General features: G+C 46.9%; 1 protein-coding gene across 1 annotated transcript in view; it reads right to left on the bottom strand.

Moving 5' to 3' along the window:
• pick1 (protein interacting with prkca 1) overlaps positions 1–16,586 on the bottom strand; it is a 47,695-nt gene that overhangs the window by 24,044 nt on the left and 7,065 nt on the right. The window contains exons 2-4 of the mRNA XM_068019963.1: positions 11,492–11,569; positions 4,184–4,295; positions 2,011–2,139 (exon numbers count right to left, since the gene is read on the bottom strand). Of these exons, the coding sequence (XP_067876064.1) occupies positions 2,011–2,139; positions 4,184–4,295; positions 11,492–11,532 (282 nt within the window). The 5' untranslated portion in view covers positions 11,533–11,569. The remainder of the gene's footprint in view (positions 1–2,010; positions 2,140–4,183; positions 4,296–11,491; positions 11,570–16,586) is intronic.

Consider the following 16,586-nt stretch of genomic DNA (forward strand, 5'->3'; position numbering starts at 1 on the left):
GACTCTCCCTCAAAGCCCATTCTTCTCGTCCCCCGTCTCTCCCTCAAAGCCCATTCCTCTCGTCCCCCGTCTCTCCCATCAAAGCCCATTCTTCTTGTCCCCCGTCTCTCTCCCATCAAAGCCCATTCTTCTTGTCCCCCGTCTCTCTCCCATCAAAGCCCATTCCTCTCGTCCCCCGACTCTCTCATCAAAGCCCGTTCCTCTAGTCCCCCGACTCTCTCATCAAAGCCCATTCCTCTCGTCCCCCGTCTCTCCCTCAAAGCCCATTCTTCTCGTCCCCCGTCTCTCCCTCAAAGCCCATTCCTCTTGTCCCCCGACTCTCCCTCAAAGCCCATTCTTCTCGTCCCCCGTCTCTCCCTCAAAGCCCATTCCTCTCGTCCCCCGTCTCTCCCATCAAAGCCCATTCTTCTTGTCCCCCGTCTCTCTCCCATCAAAGCCCATTCTTCTTGTCCCCCGTCTCTCTCCCATCAAAGCCCGTTCCTCTAGTTCGCCAACTCTCCCACCAAAGTTCATCTCTCCAGTCCCCAAACATTTTAGCCCTGGTAATATTCTGGTGAATCTGCGTTGCACCTCCTCCAAGGCTACTACATCCTTTCTGAGGTGTGGTTCACAGAACTGACTGCAGTAAATGAGGTCTCACCAGAGCTCTGCAGAGCTGTAACAACCCTTTATAATCCAGCTCCCTTGTGATGCAGGCCAACGTTCCACTAGCCTGTTTGATTATTTGTGTACGTGCCCACCAGCTTTAAGTGATTTCTATACCCGAACCCTTAAACCTCTCTGTCCATCCACAGTTACTAGATTTTCGCCATTTAGAAAATACTCTGATCGATCTTTCTTCGGTCCAAAGTGGATGACCTCAAATTCCCCACATTAAAATCCATCTCCCACAGTTTTGTCCACTCACTTAATCGATCAGTGTCCCTTTGTACAGGGCTTAGGTGAGTTTGCATCAGGAGCAACATCCCCTTTTTTTTTGTTCTGTACAGCCTATTCTTTTAAGTTTGTGGGCCCTTTAAACATTTTTGGGTGGCCGTGCAGGCCAGCAACTTGAAGGGGCCGAACTGTGCGTGCTCTGCACAGGAACGTACATGTTGCTGTATTGTTACGCAGCTTAGAGGGAATGATGACCTGGATTACTGTGTACAGTTTTGGTGTCTTTACCTAAGGAAGGATAGACTTGCTGAAAGTTCCTTAAATTGTTTCCTGGGATGAAAGGGTTGTCCTATGAAGAGAGATTCAGTAAATTAGGCCTATATGCTCTGATGTTTAGAAGACTAAGAGGTGATCTCACTAAATCATACAAGATTTTGGGAGGACTTGACAGGGCCGATGCTGAGAGCCTGTTTCCCTTGGCTGGGGAATCTAGAACATGGTGCAGTCTCAGGATAAGGCTCAATCATTGAAGACTGAGATGAAGAGGGATTTCTTCAAACAAAGGGTTGTGAACCTTTGCAATTCTCTACCTGAGCTATGGACAAACAGTCGCTGAGTATGTTCAAGACTGAGATTGTTAAATGTTTGGACCCTAAGGGAATCAAGGGGTATGGGGAACAGGCGGGAAAGTGGAGTTGAGTTGAATGGCGGACCAGACTCGAGGGGCCCTATGGTCTACTCCTGCTCCTATTTCTTATGTTTTTTGCAACTTTCTGTTCTAATCTACACTTTTACTGTGCCACCTAACTTAGTGTCGGTAGCAAACTTCGATATATGGCTCGCTATTCCTTCATCCAGGTCATTTATAAATATAGTGAAAAGCTGCGGCCTAGTGGGGGACACCAGTAGTTATATCCTGCCAATTGGAGTACATACCCATTATCTCTATTCTGTGTTGCCTCCCTTCTAACCATGTCCATGTGCTCTGTTGTTAACAGTCTGTGTGGAATAAGCAATTTTAAATCCCCAACACAGACTCCTCCCCTCTGCCACCCTGTACAGCCCCCTCCTTTATTCCGCATATGATCCCCTCCTCTGCCCTCCCCCTCAGGCCCCCTCCTCGCCCCATCACACCTTCACAGCTTGAATCATCTTGGCCACCTCCACTTTAGTTTTTCCCTTCACCGATTTCCCAGTCACTCCCACAATTTCATCGCCTGCGGCCAGGGTCCCGTCCATAGCAGCTGGAGTGTTGTCAAAAACCTGTCAGTAAAAACACGCCACATTAGTCACAGGGTCTCACCAACAGAGCAGGAGAGCAGCTGGTGCTGGAGCACAGGCACAGCTGTAGCAGAGCTGGAGCGGAGATGGAGCACAGCCGGAGCGGAGGTGGAGCACAGCCGGAGTGGAGATGGAGCACAGCCGGAGCGGAGATGGAGCACAGACGGAGCGGAGATGGAGCACAGCCGGAGTGGAGATGGAGCACAGCCGGAGTGGAGATGGAGCACAGCCGGAGTGGAGATGCAGCACAGCTGCAGCAGAGGTGGAGCACAGCCAGAGCGGAGCTAGAGCACAGCTGGAGCACAGCCGGAGTGGAGATGGAGCACAGCCGGAGCGGAGGTGGAGCACAGCCGGAGCGGAGGTGGAGCACAGCCGGAGCGGAGGTGGAGCACAGCCGGAGCGGAGATGGTGCAGAGCCGGAGCGGAGATGGAGCACAGCCGGAGCGGAGGTGGAGCACAGCCGGAGCGGAGGTGGAGCACAGCCGGAGCGGAGATGGTGCACAGCCAGAGCGGAGATGGAGCACAGTCGGAGTGGAGATGCAGCACAGCTGCAGCAGAGGTGGAGCACAGCCAGAGCGGAGATAGAGCACAGCTGGAGTGGAGATGCAGCACAGCTGCAGCAGAGGTGGAGCACAGCCAGAGCGGAGATGGAGCACAGCCGGAGTGGAGTTGGAGCACAGCCGGAGTGGAGATGCAGCACAGCTGCAGCAGAGGTGGAGCACAGCCAGAGCGGAGATGGAGCAGAGGCGGAGCAGAGATGGAGCAGAGCCGGAGCGGAGATAGAGCACAGCCGCAGTGGAGATGGAGCACAGCCGGAGCGGAGATGGTGCACAGCCGGAGCGGAGTTGGAGCACAGCCGGAGCGGAGATGCAGCACAGCTGCAGCAGAGGTGGAGCACAGCCAGAACGGAGGTGGAGCACAGCCGGAGTGGAGTTGGAGCACAGCCGGAGCGGAGATGCAGCGCAGCTGCAGCAGAGGTGGAGCACAGCCAGAGCGGAGATGGAGCAGAGCTGGAGCGGAGATGGAGCAGAGCCGGAGCGGAGATAGAGCACAGCCGCAGCGGAGATGGAGCACAGCCGGAGCGGAGATGGAGCACAGCCGGAGCGGAGATGGTGCACAGCCGGAGTGGAGTTGGAGCACAGCCGGAGCGGAGATGCAGCACAGCTGCAGCAGAGGTGGAGCACAGCCAGAGCGGAGATGGAGCAGAGCCGGAGCGGAGGTGGAGCACAGCCGGAGTGGAGATGGAGCACAGCCGGAGCGGAGATGGAGCACAGCCGGAGCGGAGATGGAGCACAGCCGGAGCGGAGATGGAGCAGAACCGGAGCGGAGATGGAGCAGAGCCGGAGTGGAGATGCAGCACAGCTGCAGCAGAGGTGGAGCACAGCCAGAACGGAGGTGGAGCACAGCCGGAGCGGAGATGGAGCACAGCCGGAGCGGAGATGGAGCACAGCCGGAGCGGAGATGGAGCAGAGCCGGAGCGGAGATAGAGCACAGCCGGAGCGGAGATGGAGCTAGCCAAAGCGGAGCAGGAGCAGAGCAATAGTGTATCCTGTTCCACACTGTATCACACTCGAGCAATTGGACAGTGGGAAACCTAGAGTTGCCGTGAGTGGCTATTGGGGTTACCATTAGGCTTTGAAAATATCCAAGAGTCTGCTGGGAAGAAAGCACACCTGAACAGCTGAGTAGGCAAGGGATTGAACTGAGCTCATAGTGGAAACAACAGACACTCTCAACTTTAGCAAGGTGGATAGAGATGGGAAGAGCAGAGAGCTGGACTGAAACATACTGTTGGAAGCAGGACCAGAGGGGAAATTGAATACCTTCGGCATTACTGAGAATCATCGGAAATGAGCATATGCGAGGAAGGATGAAACCGACATCGCAACATGCGAAGTGATAGGGGAGTCGTGAACCTAGAACGGACATGTGAACAGAGCCTTTCACAGCAGACCCAGCCACAGGTGGAAAGAGACAGCCAAGTTACCTTATTTCAGGAGAGGAAGTTTACACTGGGTTTCTTTACCTGTACAATATATAAACAGGGACAGTACTGGGCCCCTCCTCCAATGCTGATCCCAATTAAATTCTGAGAATCCTTTTTAAGTGTCACTGTTCCAGGCACAGTCGGAATACCCCTGATCAAAAAAAAAAGATCATTAAAAAGTTGATATTTATTACATCATTATTAAAACAACACTCCCAGCCCATTCAAATCGAAGGGCAACACGGTAACAATATTATACATGATCTACTGTGGTACTGCTACCTTGCTAACTGAAACAGGCACAGGATAGATTTAACTGCACAAAGTGGCTGGCTTGAGGTGCTGTGGGCCATCAACAGCAGCAAAACTGTACACCAGGCTGTGTAACCCCACTCGACAATCACCATCTAACCGGAAGAGTAACTGTCACGCACACCAGAAGTGCGATGAAGAGTTATGAAAAACAGACTTTTGTCTTTAAAAAATGAACCTTTAGTTTTTAAAGTGAATAATGGTCCATAATGGCCGTCGAAGAAAAAGGGATTGGTCTTTCGTGTATTCAAACAGTCTGACAAAGACGAAGGATAAATCTTCAAAGCCAAAAGATGTTAATGGAACCCATCTTACACCTATCCTAAAACATTCCAGAAGTAGGTGTGAAGTAGCCACGTCCTGGGCCACTGTACAATCACCATGTGGAAGAGATGAGAACATCTCCTACTAGGAGGTGCGAGGTGACACAGTTTTTTACCTTAAAAAAAGACAGCCAGAGAGCGAGAGAGCGGGAGACTGACCCAGAAGTTGAAGCTACTTGTAACAGCTGGAATTCCAGCCAAGCCAGGAAGCACGGTGTCCTGCTGAAAAAATCCGACATCTACAGTATACATCAGTGAGAGCTAGAAGTAACCCACCATCTTCAACAGAGCCTTCAATCAAGAGAGAAATCTACAATCATCTCAGGCCTGCATCCATCTAGAACTTGATTCTCAAGAGAATTCAACATGTTTATCGTAACCTTTCCCCCCCACTAAAAGCCACATTCCTCCTTTCCTTCTCTATCTGTTGCTTCTTTTGTGTGTGTGTGTGTGAGTGAATGAGGTTGCAACAATTTTGGGATAAGGCATATTGATCAATAAACAATTGATTTTTCTGTTATTAAAACCTAAAGAAAACCTGTCACTGTCCGTTTATTTGAAAAGTAAAACACAAAGTGGCTAAACTCTAATACAAACACTTGCTGTGATCAGGTGGGAGTCGAACAGTGAGAACCACCCACACCCCTCACCATGTGGGCGTAACAAATTGGGGGCTTGAAGCCAGGATCTGAACCGCTCAATAAGTGAGATATTTGGAAAACAGGAGGAAAATTGTTCTCTAAATTGTTGAAAAGTAAACAAATAGTTTTTCTTGTATTTTTCTCTCAGGAGTTTGTGGAGCAGGGAGAGATATCCCATGATAGGTTAAACAAATTAAGTATTGAAGATTTAAAAATCTTAGCTACAGAGGTGGGAATCACTTTCAAACAGAAGAGAGGGAGGCAGTGGCATAGTGGTAATGTCGCTGGACTAGTAATCCAGGGACTCAGGCCAATGCTTTGGGGACATGGGCTCGAATCCCACCACAGCAGATGGTGAAATTTGAATTCAATTAATAAATCTGGAATGAAAAACTAGTCTACTGGTGACCATCAAACCACTGTCGATTGTTGTAAAAACCCATCTGGTTCACTAATATCCTTTAGGGAAGATCAGCCATCCTCACCTGGTCTTGGCCTACATGTGATTCCAGACCCACAGCAATGTGGCTGACTCTTAACTACCCTCTGAAATGGTCAAGCAAACCACTCAGTTGTCAAGGGCTATTAGGGATGGACAACAAATGCTAGCCTTGCCAGCAACGCCCACATCCCATGAATGAATAAAAAAAGCACAGAAACCTAAACAGATGAAAAGTCAGGCCAAACATTTTAATTTTGCCTTGAACTAGAAGAAAGCCTAGAATCTGAGTCCGAAAAAATAATTCTAGCTAGAATCCAGTTACAGATGAAAAAGAGAGTTTCAAAAGGAAAATGAGGAAAGAGAGATGCAGCTAAAAAGGGAAGAGATTCAATTTCAGAAGGAAAAAGAGAGATGCAAAGAGAGGAAGCAGCAAGAATGTTTGAGTTACAAAGACTGCAAACCAAAATGAAAATGCTGCTAGTCACTCAAACCTTATCCCCAATTCAGAGCAAAACTTTGATGTGCTGAGGCACTCAAGACTAGTGCCAAAATTTAATGAGGAAAAGGTTGAGTCATATTTTATCCCATTTGAGAAAATAGCTAGCTGGCTAAAATGGCCAAAAGAATTCTGGACTCTCCTCTTACCAGGCGAGTTCGTGAAGCTTTTTCCCTGTCACAGAGGAAAGTTCCCTGAATTTGAACAAACTAAAACTGCAATTCTAAATGCAGATGAGCTTTATCAGGCAAGCACCACCACCCCCCTCCCCGACTCCCCCCAACCTGCCAGGACAGCGGCACACATCATTTCGCCACATGAACACTGAAACTTAAAATTGTGGCTGGGAATAAGAGGTCCCATCACAAGGAATTGCCAAGCCCCTGACTGGAAAGACATTTGCATGCTAGCAGACAGGGACCCAGTCCTTGCTTCCCCAAAGCACAGAAGAAGTGGTCAGACCAGTTTAGTCACATGACTGGCTGGCTGTTGGTTTTTTGAATTTGAACTGGCCACAGAATTTTGAACTCAGAAAGCTGTTCGCTCCTGGACTGGAAAAGACCTCTCTCCTGTCTACTCTCATCTCATTCTCACCAGCTTCGGAAACCACTGAAGACACGTAAACTCAAAGAGAGAAAAGTCTCCTACGTGACAAGGTTTAAGAAGAATACTTGGCAACGAAAAGTAAGAGCTGTCTACAATCAAAGACTCCACGGTGAGCTGGAAACACAGAAACAGTAACAAGAAATCCCCTTCAGAGACTGCCTCAATCATCTCTACTTTATTTTTCTTCTGCTCTTCTCTGTCCCTATTTGCATGTGTGTATCGCATCTGCATGTTAGCGTGGGACGCGGCATGTATCCATAGGCATTAACCGAATTAGAGTTGAAGTTTAAGTTTTAATAAAATTTCACTTTTCTTCTTTAAACCTAAGAAAGCCAAATTGGAAAGTGGTGAACAAGGATTCACCAAGGGGGAGCTCAAAACACAGTGTGTTTAAAAATTAAACCCTGTTACAATAAGACCAGGTGAAGACAGTAAAAGACACCTTTCTTACCTGGTCGTAACAGCTGTTATTGAAAGCATATAGACAGAAATTCTGACACATACGAAAAAGACCCACACAGACTTACATTGAATTTGAAACAATTAAACATATGGTTTTTGATCGCTGGATATGATCTCTCAAGCTAGAACCCTCATATGAAAATTTGTGAGAAGTGATGTTGCCAGAAGAGTAGCAAAAATAGCAGCTCAAGTACTATAAAAACACACATCGAAGAACAAAGAGTCACAAGAGTAAAGGAAGTAGCTAAAATGGCCGACGACTATGAATGAATACACAAATCCCTAACTCCGAATAAATTTGGGTCCAGTAACTCTTACAAGCTAGGGAGAGATAGCAAGGATGCAGAGGAAGCAGAAATGGGCTCGCGAGGAAAGGAAAGCAGGGAAGGAAAACCCAACTTTCAAAAGACGGAACCTAGGGGATAAACCAGTAGGGGTCTGCTCAACATGTTTCCAGTGTGGCAAATCTGGGCATGTCTAGGCTAATTGTTGGTATGCCAAAAAACCAGCAGGAGGGGTTGCAGTCAAGCCTGCATCTGTGTCTTTGAAAGTGATAAGCCTGTGTTCTAATATAATGCAGACAGAACTTTTTGCACAAATATGATTCACTCCACGTGATATCAAGAAACGGCTGAAGGCACTGGATACTGCAAAGGCTATAGTACTGAAGACTTGTGCTCCAGAACTAGCTGCGCCCCTAGCCAAGCTGTTCAAGTACAGCTACAACACTGGCATCTATCTGGCAATGTGGAAAATTGCCCAGGTATGTCCTACGCACAAAAAGCGGGATAACTCCGGCCCGGCCAATTACCGCCCCAGTCTACTCCCGATCATCAGTAAAGTGATGGAAGGGGTCGTCAGCAGTGCGATCAAGCAGTACTTGCTCAGCAATGACCTGCTCACCGATGTTCAGTTTGGGTTGCACCAGGGCCACTCAGCTACTGACCTCATTACAGCCTTGGACCAAACATGGTCAAAAAAGCTGAACTCCAGAGATGAGGTGAGAGTGACTGCCCTTAACATCACGGCAGCATTTGACCGAGTATGGCATCAAGGAGCCCTAACAAAACTGGAATCAATGGGAAATGGGGGGGGGGAAACTCTCCACTTGTTGGGAGTCATACCTAGAACAATGGAAGATGGTTGTGGTTGTTGGAGGTCAATCATGTTAGTCCCAGGACATTACTGCCAGAGTTCCTCAGGGAACTGTCCTAGGCCCAACCATCTTCAGCTGCTTCATCAATGACCTTCCCTCTATCATAAGGTCAAAAGTGGGGATGTTCACTGATGATTACACAATGTTCAGCACCATTCATGACTCCTCAGATACTGAAGCAGTCTGTGTGGAAATGCAGCAAGAACTGGACAATATCCAAGCCTTACAGGTGGCAAGTAACATTTGCGCCACACAAATACCAGGTAATGACCATCTCAAACAAGAAAGAATCTAACCATCTTCCTTTGATGTTCAATGGCATTGCCATCCCTGAATCACCCCCTATCAACATCCTGGGGGTCACCATTGACCAGAAACTGAACTGGAGTAGCCACATAAATGTTGTGGCTACAAAAGCAGGTCAGAGGCTGGGAATTCTGCAGCAAGTAACTCACCTCCTGACTCCCCAAAGCCTGTCCACCATCTACAAGGCACAAGTCAGGAGTGTGATGGAATACTCTCCACTTGCCTGGATGGGTGCAGCTCCAACAACACTCAAGAAGCTCAACACCATCCAGGACAAAGCAGCCCACTTGATTGGTACCCCATCCACTACCATTCACTCCTTCCACCACCGACGCACAGTGGCAGCAGTGTGTACCATCTCCAAGATGCACTGCAGGAACTCACCAAGGCTCCTTAGACTGCACCTTCCAAACCCGTGAACCCTAGCACCTAGATGGGCAAGGGCAGCAATTACATGAGAACACCACCACCTGCAGGTTCACCTCCGGGCCACACACCATCCTGACTTGGAACTATATCGCCGTTCCTCCACTGTTGCTGGGTCAAAATCTTGGAACTCCCTTCCTAACAGCACTGTGAGTGCACCTACACCCCAACAACCGCAGCAGTTCAAGAAGGCAGCTCACCACCACCTTCTCAAGGGCAATTAGGGATGGGCAATAAATGCTGTCCTAGCCAGCGGTCCCACTTCCCCCGAATGAATAGAAAGAACTAGACGCCACCTTCCTCCATCCTGTGTGTGTGCGCGCATGCCAGAGTGAATGAGGTTGTGACAATTTTGCAATAAGGCGTATTGATCAATAAACAATTGACTTTCTGACTCTACAACCGTTGCTGTCTATTTACAAAATAAAACACCGAGGGGCTAGACTCTAACACAAATACACTTGCTGCAGTCAGGTGGACAGTTGAACAGTGGGAACCAACCATGTCACACCATGTGGCCGTAACACTGTCCTATCAGATTCCTGCCCTAATCATTAGTAAAGTGAGGGATGGAGTCATCAATTGTGCCATCAAGTGACATCTACTCAGCAATAATCTGCTGATCCGCAGTTCGGGTTAAACAGACTCATTTGGCTCCAAATCTCAGCACAGCCTTGATCCAGACATGGATGCAAAAGCTGAATGTCAAAGAATAGGTGAGAGTGCTTCCCCTTGGCAGCGAGGCCGAATTCGACCCAGTATGGCACCAAGGAGCTTTGGCAGAACTGAGCTCAAAGCAGGAGGGGGGGAGAAAGGGAAAACCCTCCAGTGTTTGAGTCACACTCGACACCAAGAAGGTGGTTGCAGTTGTCGGAGGCAGTCATCAAGCCCCAGGACATCATTGCAGAAGTTCCTCGGTAAAATGTTCTCAGCCCGCCATTTTCAGCTGCTTCATCAATAACATTCCCTTTGTCACAAGTGGGGCTGTTCACTGGCAATTCCAGAGTGTTCAGCTCCATTTCCTCTCAGAATGAAGAAGCCCATGCCAGTCTACAGCAGGGTCTGGATGACACCCAAACTTGGGCTGATCGGCACCATTGACCAGAAGATGAACTAGAGCTGCACTTCAATATCATGGCAGCAGCTGGGTATTCAAAGAAGCTAAGGAAGAAATAGCCGAGGCATATATATAAAAAAAAGTTAATAGAAAAGGGAATAGTGCCAGAGGACTGGTGGACAGCTAATGTGATTCGTGTATTTAAAAGGCGAGATAGAACAAATCCAGGGACTATAGACCAATTACCTTAGCATCAATGGTAGGAAAGACAATGGAATCTTTACTCAAAGATGTAATAGACAAACATCTAGAAACTGCAACCATAATAGTCAGCACGGATTTCACTTTATTGAATAGATGCATTTAAGGAGAAGCTGGATAAACATATGAGAGAGAAAAGAATAGAAATTTATGTTGATAGAGTTTGATGAAGAGAGGTGGGAGGAGACTTGTATGGAGCATTAACACCAATTGGATCTGCTTCTGCACTATAAATTCTATGCAATTCTATGTACTTTGTCAACAGTGGCTCACTTTCTGACACCACAAAGCCCGCTAGCACCTACAAGGCTCAGGTCAGGAGTGTGATGGGACAACAACCACTCACCTGGATTGCAGCAGCCACAGCAACATGCAAGAAGCTCGCTACCAACCCGGACAGAGCAGTCCACTTGGTCGTTGCCCCTAAGTATGGACTCCCTCCACCACTGGCACACCGTGACTGCAGTGTGTACCAACTACAAGAGGCACTGCAACAGTTCACCAAGGCTTTGACACCGGAACCTCCCAAACACACGACCTCTACCATCGCAAAGCAGGTATATGGGAACACCACCACCTTCTAGTTCCCCTCCAAGTCATACACCATCCTGACTTGGACATATATCACCATTCCTTCATTGTCATTGGATCAAAATCTTGGAACTCCCTACCTAACAGCGCTGTGGGAATACCTTCACCATATGGACGGCAGCAGTTCCAGAAGGTTCTCAGAGACAGCAGAGATGGGCAATAAATGCCAGTCTTGCCAGTGACACCCACATCCCATGAATGCATGCAAAATCAGTAAGTTAACGTTTTAGTGCCACTGGGGTATTTATTCAGAGTAACAATTACTCACAATTTATCCTCTTCAATTTCAAAATCCATGTCGCTGAACATTGTAGCTTCCCTGTCAGTCCCTTGCTGCTCCTGGACTCTGTGGAAAAGGACATTTCATTAGCGGGACCCAACATTCATGCTCAATGTTGCACTGGAGAGTTTAACAGGCTCTGTTCAAAATCTGCCTTTATTAACATGCTCTCCCCTGGCAATGTTCACAAGCAAAAGGGAAGATGCAAAATTTTATATGGACAGAATCCATATAAATAGGGACAGAAACCTATAGACAGGATCCTGACATACGGACAACACCCTAATCTCTGGACAGGATCCTAATGTACAGATAGGATCGATAATGCAGAGACGGAGGGAGGTGCCTCCAATACCTAATAGTTGTTTGTTTCTGGTAAATAGTTCATTTAATCTATCTGTGTTTTCAGTACCTTTGGTGGTGTATGGTGGGGTAGCCGGGGCCAGACGACCAGTGGGGCATCCAAAGTTCCGCTTGAAAGATACTTGCCAGCGTGCCCTGAAGGCCCTAAATGTCGACTATCGTACTTGGGAGTCACTCGCTGGCAAAAGAGGGAAATGGTGACACATCGTGTGGACTGGTGTGCACTACACGACGACCAGTTGCAACAGCAGCTTGGCAACAGGCGCCAACGTCAAAAATAACAACAAACAGTGTCACTTGGCAGCTCCACATGCGGCACTTGTGACAGAACCTGCCTCTCAAGAATTGGCCTTCACAGCCATCAGCAAAGGTGCACCAAGAGAAGACACCCTGCCGAAATGGATTGTTTGTGTCCATCATCTTTCGTAGATGGAAGGATGTCTATCTACTTATAACTTAAACTACATCAAGTGCTTACTTAAAATATTAAACACTATAATCTAAGTTGATCAAATGCATAGAATAGTTAACTATTAGGGATTGCAGCACTGGTGGTGTGCCACAACTGCAGCACGTGGGAGTTTGTGGAGGGCATCGCGATTCCAGACATCTGCAGTAGGTGTCTGCATCTCGAGGAACTTCAGCTCATCTTTGTTGAACTGGAGTCCGGGGTGCAGACATTGCAGGGCATCAGGGAGATGGGAGTTACTCCTTAGGTTAGGAAGTGGTACAGGTCTAGTTAGTGGTGAGGGACAGGAGGGTGTGACGGTGAGTCAGGCAGGTAAGGGGACCCCAGGTGCACTGCTGGAGGAGCCTTGACCTTTGCACTTATCCAACAGGAACGAGGTTCTTGCTGCCTGTGTGGATGAGGGCAACGTCTGCAGGGTGGATGAGCAAACTGGCCACAGGACCATGGTACAGGAGGCCACTCAAGTGGGGAGAAGTGAAATGGAATGTTGTAGTGATAGAGGACAGTATTGTCAGGGTGATGGATACTGTTCTCTGCTGCCATGACCAGGAGTTCCGAAGGTTGTGTTGCCCGCCCGGTGCCAGCGTTAAGGACATCTCCTTGCGGCTGGAGAATAACTTGGAATGGGAGGGGGAAAGTCCAGTTGTCATGGTCTACGTAGGAACCAAGACATAGGTAGAACATGGAATGCTGTTCTGCTGAGGGAGTTTGAGGAGCTGAGATCCAAATTAAAATGCAGACCCTCAAATGTAATACCTCTAAATTACTACCTGAATCATGTGTCAATTGACACTGAGGCAAATAGAACAAAGAGTTGAATGGGTGGCTCAAAGAGTGGTATGGGAGGCAGGGGTTTCAATTCATTGGGCACTGGGACCTGTACTGGGGAAAAGTGGAACTGTTCTGTTGGGACGGGCTGCACTTAAACCAGACTGGGACCAATGTATGAATCGTATAACTGGGGTTGTAGATCAGGTTTTAAACTAAAAAACATTTACATTTATATAGCATCTTTCATGACCACAGGACATCCCAAAGTGCTTTACAGCCAATGAAGTACTTTTGAAGTGTTGACACTATTGTAATGTAGGGAAAGTGCCAGCCAATTTGCGCACAGCAAGCTCCCACAAACAGCAATGTGATAATGACCAGATAATCTGTCACTGTAATGTTGCTAGAGGAATAAATATTGTCCAGGATACTGGGGAAAACTCCCCTGCACGTCTTCGGTCGGGGGGTGGGGGGGAAGATGCAAGAGAAAGAGGAATGTATAAATCAAAAAAGGCAAGGCCACAGAGCAGTGTAGTGTTTTGGGTAAAGATAAGCAGAGTGTGACAGGAAGAGCCACAGAGTTTAACAATAAGGGTCAAAGACTGGTGTGGTAGAAGTAGGTTCCGGTTCGTGCGGCACTGGCACCAGTACTGGACAAAGTGGTGGCTGTACTGTTGGGATGGTCTACACCTAAACCGTGTTGGGGCTGCTGTTCTAGCGAGCTGCATAACTAGGGAAGTAGAGAGGGTTTAAAACTGAATAGTGGGGGCAAGGGATCAAATCTGGGAAGATATGGTAAATCAAGGAGTAGAGACAAGGCAAGAGAGAAAGCTATTAATACGGGAAATAATAGACAGACTGTACAAATCTAAGAGTAAATCAACAGATAAGGTTAGAGGTTACAAAAATAATAAAAGGACAAAACTAAAGGCTCTATAGTTGAATGCACACAGCATTCGAAACAAAACAGATGAACTGAGAGCGTAAATAGAAATAAATAAGTACGATCTGATAGTCATTACAGAGACATGGCTGCAGGACGACATAGATTGGGACCTGAATATTGAAGAGTACGTGGCATTTAGGAGGCTAGGAAAAGGTGGAGGGGTAGCTCTGTTAATTAATGATGGTATTAGCACAATGGAGAGGGATGACCTAAGTTCAGGAGACTAGGATTTAGAAGCAGTTTGGGTAGAAATGAGAAATCATAAAGGCAAGTCACTTGTGGGAGTGGTGCAAAGGCCACCTAACATTAACCACGCTATAGGACGGGGTATAAAGGAAGAAATAATGGCAGCTTGTCAGAAAGGTATAGCGATAATTATAGGAGATTGTAACCTACATATAGACTGGAAAAATCAGATGGGCAGAGGTAGCCTAGATGAGGAGTACAAAGAATGTTTTCAGGATAATTTCTTGGAACAATACGTTCTGGAGCCAACCAGAGAGCAGGCTATACTAGACCTGGTACTGTGCAACGAGATAGCATTAATTAATGACCTCATAGTTTTTTTAGAACATTACAGCGCAGTACAGGCCCTTCGGCCCTCGATGTTGCGCCGATCATCTGACCTACACTATTCCATTTTCATCCATATGTCTATCCAATGACCACTTCAATGCCCTTAAAGTTGGCGAGTCTACTACTGTTGCAGGCAGGGCGTTCCACGCCCCTACTACTCTCTGAGTAAAGAAACTACCTCTGACATCTGTCCTATATCTATCACCCCTCAACTTAAAGCTATGTCCCCTCGTGTTTGCCATCATCATCCGAGGAAAAAGACTCTCACTATCCACCCTATCTAACCCTCTGATTATCTTGTATGTCTCTATTAAGTCACCTCTCCTCCTCCTTCTCTCTAACGAAAACAACCCCAAGTCCCTCAGCCTTTCCTCGTAAGACCTTCCCTCCATACCAGGCAACATCCTAGTAAATCTCCTCTGCACCCTTTCCAAAGCTTCCACATCCTTCCTATAATGCGGTGACCAGAACTGCACGCAATACTCAAGGTGCGGCCTCACCAGAGTTTTGTACAGCTGCATCATGACCTCGTGGCTCCGAAACTCGATCCCCCTACTAATAAAAGCTAACACACCATATGCCTTCTTAACAGCCCTATTAACCTGGGTAGCAACTTTCAGGGATTTATGTACCTGGACACCAAGATCTCTCTGCTCATCTACACTACCAAGAATTAGCCCAGTACTCTGCATTGCTGTTACTCCTTCCAAAGTGAATCACCTCACACTTCTCCGCATTAAACTCCATTTGCCATCTCTCAGCCCAGCTCTGCAGCCTATCTATGTCCCTCTGTACCCTACAACACCCTTCGACACTACAAGTTAAGGCGCCCCTAAGTAGCAGCGATCATAATATGATTGAATTTTACATTCAGTCTGAGGGAGAGAAGAGTGGGTCCAAGACTAGGTATTTTAAACTTAAATAAGGGCAATTATGAGGGCATGAAAGCAGAGCTAGCTAACGTGAACTGGCAAATCACGTTAAAGGATAGGTCAATAGAGATGCAGCGTTAGACATTTAAGGGATATTTCAGACTACACAGAATAGATACATTTCAATGAGAAAGAAAAATTCCAAGGGTGGGGCCCGCCAACTGTGGTTAACTAAAACAGTTAAAGATCATATCAAACTTAAAGAAAAAGCCTATAATTACACAAAGATGGGTGGCAGGTTAGAAGATTGGACAGAATATAAAAAACAGCAAAGAATGACTAAAAGTTTGATAAGGAAGTTAAATTAGAGTATGAGAGAAAGCTAGCTAGAAATATAAAGACAGAGAGTAAGAGTTTCTATAGATATTTAAAAAGAATAGTTAACAAAGTGAGCGTTGGTCCTATAGAAAGTGAGCCTGGGGAATTAATAATGGATAATAAGGAGATGGCAGATGAATTGAACAGATATTTTGCATCGGTCTTCACTATTGAGGATACAAGTAACATCCCAGTATTAGCTGTAAGTCAGGAAATGGAAGGGAGGGAGGAACTCAAGAAAATTACAATCACCAGGGAAGTGGTACTGAACACATTGTTGGAGCTGCGGCTGACAAGTCCCCGTGTCCTGATAGACTTCATCCTAAGGTGTTAAAAGAAGTGGCTAACGAGATAGTTGATGTGTTAGTTTTGCTTTTCCAAAATTCCCTAGATTCCAGGAAGGTTCCGTTAGATTGGAAAATAGCGAATGTAACTCCTTTATTCAAAAAGGGAGGGAGACAGAAAGCAGGAAACTACAGGCCAGTTAGCTTAACAACTGTCTCAGGGAAAATGTTAGAAGTTATTATTAAAAACGTTATAGCAGGGCATTTAGAAACATTCAAGGTAATCATGCAGAGTCAACATGGTTTTGTGAAAGGGAAATCATGTTTAACAAATTTATTGGAGTTCTTTGAGGGAGTTACATGTGTTGTGGATAAAGGGGAACAGGTGGATGTATTGTACTTAGATTTCCAAAAGGCATTTGAT

The sequence above is a fragment of the Heterodontus francisci genome, chromosome 41 (assembly GCF_036365525.1).
Source record: "Heterodontus francisci isolate sHetFra1 chromosome 41, sHetFra1.hap1, whole genome shotgun sequence".
NCBI lineage: Eukaryota > Metazoa > Chordata > Chondrichthyes > Heterodontiformes > Heterodontidae > Heterodontus > Heterodontus francisci.